The sequence below is a fragment of the Cherax quadricarinatus genome, chromosome 26 (assembly GCF_038502225.1).
Source record: "Cherax quadricarinatus isolate ZL_2023a chromosome 26, ASM3850222v1, whole genome shotgun sequence".
NCBI classification, from domain to species: Eukaryota; Metazoa; Arthropoda; class Malacostraca; order Decapoda; family Parastacidae; genus Cherax; species Cherax quadricarinatus.
In genome coordinates this window covers 11358167-11364376 of record NC_091317.1, presented here as the reverse complement: position 1 = coordinate 11364376, position 6210 = coordinate 11358167, and the positions used below count along the sequence as shown (strand labels likewise).

Here is a 6210-nt window from a genome sequence, read left to right as displayed (position 1 = left end):
TCCACATACCCACTCCATCCCTCCACATACCCCCTCCATCCCTCCACATACCCCCTCCATCCCTCCACATACCCCCTCCATTCCTCCACATACCCCCTCCATCCCTCCACATACCCCCTCCATCCCTCCACATACCCCCTCCATATCTCCACATACTCCCTCCATCCCTCCACATACCCCCTCCATCCCTCCACATACCCCATCCATCCCTCCGCATACCCCCTCCATCCCTCCTCCACTTTCCTCCTTATACCCTTCATTCCTCCACTTCCTCGTCATTCCTCCACATGCTCCCTCCATCCCTCCTATGCCCTCCTCGTTCTTTCACATGCCCCCTCCACTTCCACCTTAACCTCCCCCTCCCCCTCCCCCTAGGAGAAAACGGTTTGTGGGGGACGGGGACGGGGGCAGGGAGACTGGGGGACAGGTGGGCGGGGAGGGGGCATCGAATGCGTAACATCGCCGCCGGAACCACCGCGAGTAAAATCTCGCGAGTATCAACCCGCGTAAAGCGTGCGTGAGGAGGATAACTTGGAGAGAGTATTGCAGTGTAGAGGGTTGGGGAGATGAGGGAGAGAGAGCCGGAAGGAGGGAGGACAATGTGAGAGGGAGAGTTGGAAGATATTGGGAGATATGGATGGGAGAGAGAGAAAGAGGAAAGATGTAGGAGGGGAGTAAGAAGGGAAGGTGTTGGAGGGAAAGATGGTTGGAGGGAGGAAGGAGGGTAAGTGAGGGAGGGTATAAGCAGGTAGGAGTGTATTAGGGTGTGAGCAAGGGGGAAAGAAGGAGGTGAGGGTTGGAAGGACATAGGGGGGAGGCTGGAAGAAGAGAAGGTGGGGAGGGAGGGAAGGTGGGGGAAGTAAGGTGGGGAGGGAAGTATGGTGGGGAGGAAGGGACGGTGGGGGAGGGGTTTGGGGAGGAGAGAGAGAGAGGGTATGGAAGTTTGGTGATGCGAAGGAGGGAGGGAGTGAGGGAGGGAGGGAGGGTTAAGAGTGAGGGTGGGTAATGTTTGGGGGAGGGGCCTGCAAGGCGGGGGTGGGTATGATGGGAGGAACTACCAGATGCCCACTCTCACCCTCAACACATTTACTCCCATTGCTCAAGCCCCAACTTTAAGCCAAGCCAGCTTCCACTATCCGTCCAACAACCCAGCGAAGTGGATGTGCAATACTCAACCATCTTCAACTCCCCCAAGTGGATGTTAGCGGTGGAATGGAGGGTTGGATGTGGAGGCGGCGGCGGTGGAGGGGGAGGAGTTGGGGAGGTGGGGTATGGAGGGAGGGCTGTGGTTGGCTGAGCAAGCCGGTGTGTGTAGAGAGGGCCAAGCCTCCCCTGTGGTGCGGTGATACACACAGTATTAGAGAGCAGGTGGGTAGGTACGCTACATGCCCAGCCGAGTGAGACCCCATACCCACTTTTGCGACCGGGAGATAGAGCTCGATAAACCCCAGGCGCGAGGGAAGCAAGAAGAGAGAAGGATACATGTATATCCATGATCGAAACGAGGTAATTGAGAGAAACGAGAGGGGAGAAAGGGAACACGTGAGGATGAATTAAGTGTTTGGTGATGCTGGAAACGCAGAGATAATTGCTTGGAAAATTGCTTACGTTCTTTAAAAGGAAATTTGGTGCTGTGATTGTACAATCATCCTCTCTACACCCCCACTACACCCTCACTCTGGTGCCGTAGTGTAATACTATCACCAACACCCCTTCCATCCCCTTCCATCACTGCTAAATTATAGCCACTCATTTATGTGAAAGCAGCGTCACTAGTGTTCGTGAAAGCAGCGTCTGTAGCGTTTGTGTATGCAGCATCAGTAGTGCATGTGAATGCAGCATCACTAGCGTTTGTGAAGGCAGCTTCACTTGCATTTGTGAAGGCAGCATCAATAGTGTTAGAACAGACAGCATCGCCTTCAAGAAGCCAGTGTCACAAGCGTGTAACAACAGCGTCACTAGTGTGTGTGTGTGTGTGTGTGTGTGTGTGTGTGTGTGTGTGTGTGTGTGTGTGTGTGTGTGTGTGTGTGTGTGTGTGTGTGTGTGTGTGTGTGTGTGTGTGTGTGTGTGTGTGTGAAAGCAGTGTGTCACACGGGCTTGTGAATGCAGTATCACACGTGTGTCTGTGAAGGAAGCGCCTCTAGCGTGATCCAGTCAGCATCACCAGCGTGCTAACCATAACAAACATCGCTACTCTGTCCTCTAGCTGGGGTTCAAGGTCACCAGGTCTCGTACAATACGCGAACATCACCACATCTGACGGAAGGCAGAAAAGAAAGGGCCTATTCCTCTCCTGGTGACAAGGACGAAAAGAGTGAAATACAGAATAGATTTATACCTCTTCTGGGCGAGAGTAAGCCATTGAAGTGAAACGTTAGACTGGATCAAGGAGGTGGACAGTGCTGGGAGCAACAGGTGGACAAGAAGGCTATAAGGGGAGTAGTACGGCTCAGGAGTTTCTCACAAGAAGAGCAGCAGCAGCAGCCAGACCAGTCATCGGTAGCAACGCTCATAACCAACTAAACGTCGACCACCTCCAATCACGACGAGTTCTGTCTCCCTCTCTCTCCTTCCCTCTCTCTCTCTCTCTCTCTCTCTCTCTCTCTCTATCTTCCTCTCTTTCTTCCTCTCCTATACCCGGCTCTCACTCTCATCTCCTGCGCATCATATTGACGTAAGCACTGGTCGTGTGGGAGAGTCAGAGAGAGAGTGAGAGAGGGAGAGTCAGAGAGAGAGGGGGGACAAGAAGTCAGACATGTGTAGTAGTGTTGAAGTTGTGAGGCTGGATCACATATAGCGGTCATACGGCCACGGACAGGGGCAGAGGTGGGACGGTTGCAGAAGCTGCTGGTTTCAGCTTCAGAAGCTGCTGGTTTCGGCTTCAGAAGCTGCTGGTCTCGGCTTCAGAAGCTGCTGGTCTCGGCTTCAGAAGCTGCTGGTTTCGGCTTCTCAAGCTGCTGGAGTCAGCTTTCAGCAACTGGAAGGAGAGGAAATAATAAAAAAGAGCGAGCCTGTGGACATAGTGTGTAGGATAACTCTTGTTGACTTGTCAAAGATTGTGTGTGGTGTACAGTGCAGTTGCCTCCCACGTGTGTCACCAACTGTCAAGACTTTCTAGCATCCAGAAGGTTCTTCCAGCATCCAGGAGACTCTTCCAGCGTCCAAGAAGATCTTCCAGCAACCAGGAGGCTCTTTCAGCGTCCAGGAGGATCTTCCAGCAACCAGGAGGCTGTTTCAGCGTCCAGGAAGATCTTCCAGCATCCAGGAGGCTCTTCCAGCGTCCAGGAAGATCGTCCGGCAACCAAGAGGCTCTTCCAGCGTCCAGGAGGATCTTCTAGCGCACCCCCCCAAGCAAACTTTCCAGTGGCTCCCCAGACTCCCACACCGTGTCAACTCCTGCAAGGTTGAAGTGTCACACAGGGTGGGCTGGAGCCCCAGAGTGCCTCCCTCACCAGAGCCACGGGGTTTCTCAGTGCCTTTCTCTCCTTCAACCATCGTTTACCACTAGGTCATACGTCAGGAGCTACCATACCCTTGCCAGGGTGAGTACCAACCACACACACACACACACACACACACACACACACACACACACACACACACATACGAGCCTCCAGTATAGCTCTGTCCTTGTAACTTCAAACACTGAAGACGGGACATCACCAGCTTAGTTTTGCTGCAGTAGCTACTGCTAGAACACTAGTGTGCGAACAAAAGGTATATCACTGTGAGAACACACGCATACACACTCTGCTCTCGCATAATACATTACAGCAGTACTCATACCATATCTAACATTGTTGCTAATTGTATTATATCTACCTATTAGCTAGAGATATCTTCCTGATCAACTAGTATTACCTGCTCTTAAATATCCTGCAGACACATAATTATCATACGTAAGAAATAAGCCTCCTGGTATTTTAAATAGGTATTGCTTGGATAAATAACGTAAGGATAATTCACAAAAATATATCAGTAAATAAAGGTAAGAAATGATAGCCAAAAAATAATTAAAGATTTAAGATATTTACTTATACTTAACTCTCACTAGCCCTAACTGGAAGTTATTATATTCGTGAAGGCTGTCCTGTCACTGGTCTTAATCTTTCGACGACCCGTTTTCTAATTGACTGGAAGTTCTCTTTTAGTTTCTTAGACAGGCTCAGCTTCCGATGGTGGAAGTCGGTCCTACCAGAGGTACACGTGGTCCTACCAGAGGTACACGTGGTCCCACCAGAGGTACACGTGGTCCTACCAGAGGTACACGTGGTTTCTTACAGGTTGCGATTCCAAACAAACTCCAGGGAGGCAAGGCAATTAGCATTTCCGACGAATCTACACTCTCCCGTCGGCTGCCAAAACACACTGAGATTAACACTTATGGACGCAACTGTACAGACGTCCAGGGAGACGAAAGTCTGCTGACAGACAGATGACAGACCAGAGGTTATACATCACATGATAAACACCACATACAGTAGCTGTCTTCCTGTAACTAAAAACAGATAATCATATATATCATATGTATTGCTGTAACATCAAATATCTTACAGAGTAATCGTCGTGTGATTCATTTCACTTATTGTTTAACCGACGCATTATTTCTCTGGCTGTATCTCCAGAGTTTATAAACAGAGTTTATAAACAGTTCAGTATTAGTTTACGTGGAGTATCTTCAGGGGGATCACCGCTCCTGCGACCTTGTCTCAGACGAGGTCTGATGGCACAGTCTTGAGGTTTATTTTCAAAACATCTGATGTGGCCGCAATGTGTCTAGTTCTTAAACCCATCTTCTTCGTGATGGGTATGTAGTGACTACCTCACACAGGATGGGTATGTGTTAACTACCTCACACAGGATGGGTATGTGTTAACTACCTCACACAGGATGGGTATGTGTTAACTACCTCACACAGGATGGGTATGTAGTGGCTACCTCACACAGGATGGGTATATAGTGGCTACCTCACACAGGATGGGTATATGGTACATAATATTACAATCAATCACACACACACACACACACACACACACACACACACACACACACACACACACATATACACACACACACACACACACACATACACACACAAACACACACACACACACACACACAGTCTTCTGGCATGTGGCCACTGTGTTTCACTGCGCATGCCAAGTACCTATGCCAGATTATCACTGTCTGTAAGCAACGTGGTCACTGCTGAGTCATCTAGTGACCCCGTGTCATCCAGCAGGCAACGTGGTCACTGCTGAACCAGTAACACCAACTGGTATTAGTGGTATCACTTGTGCTAGTGGTGTTAGTGGTGTCACTGGTGTTAGGGGTGTCACTGGTGTTAATGGTGTCATTGGTGTTAATGATGTCAATGGTGTTTTTGGTGTTAGTGATGTCACTGGAGTTAGTGGTGTCACTGGTGTCAGTGGTGTCACTGGTGTTAGAGGTGCCACTGGTGTTAGTGGTGTCACTAATATTAGTGGTGTCACTAGTGTTAGTGGTGTCACTAGTGTTAGTGGTGTCACTGGTGTAAGTGGTGTCACTGGTGTTAGTGATGTTACTGGTGTCAGGGGTGTCACTGGTGTTAGTTGTGTTATGGGTGTTAGCGTTGTCTCTGGTGTTAGTGGTGTTACTGGTGTTAGTATTGTCACTGGTGTTAGTGGTGTCACTGGTGGTACTGGTGTCACTGGTGTTAGTAGTGTCAATGGTGTTAATTGTGTTACGGGTGTTAGTGGTGTCAATGGTGTTAATTGTGTTACGGGTGTTAGTGGTGCCGCTGGTGTTAGTGGTGACACTGGTGTTAATGGTGTTACGGGTGTTAGTGGTGCCACTGGTGTTAGTGGTGTCATTGATGTTATTGGCGTCACTGTGTTAGTGGTGTCACTGGTGTTAGTGTCACTGGTATTAATGGTGTCACTGGTGTTAGTGTCACTGGTGTTAGTGTCACTGGTATTAATGGTGTCACTGGTGTTAGTGGTGTCACTGGTGTCGCTGGTGTTAGTGGTGCCACTGGTTTTAGTGTCACTGGTGTTAGTGGTGTCGCTCATGTCTCTGGTGTTAGTGGTATTGCTGGTGTTAATTGTGCCATTGGTGTTAATAGTGTCACTGGATTTAGTGGTGTTACTGGGGTTAGTGGTGTCACTGGTGCTAGTGGTGTCACTGGTGCTAGTGGTGTCACTGGTGTTACATGTATGACTGGTGTTAGTG

The 6210-nt window shown here is 49.5% G+C and overlaps 1 protein-coding gene across 3 annotated transcripts in view; it reads left to right on the top strand.

Annotated features, from left to right (window-relative positions):
- The first annotated feature begins 1337 nt into the window (after positions 1–1337).
- klu (klumpfuss) overlaps positions 1338–6210 on the top strand; it is a 73434-nt gene continuing 68561 nt past the window's right edge. Inside the window, exon 1 of one of the 3 annotated variants that reach the window (XM_053780449.2) lies at positions 1338–1506. In XM_053780449.2, coding sequence (XP_053636424.1) covers positions 1493–1506 — 14 coding nt within the window. In that variant the 5' untranslated portion in view covers positions 1338–1492. Of the gene's footprint in view, positions 3543–6210 lie in introns of all 3 variants that reach the window. The other 2 variants (XM_053780451.2, XM_053780450.2) reach the window with 2 other exon arrangements.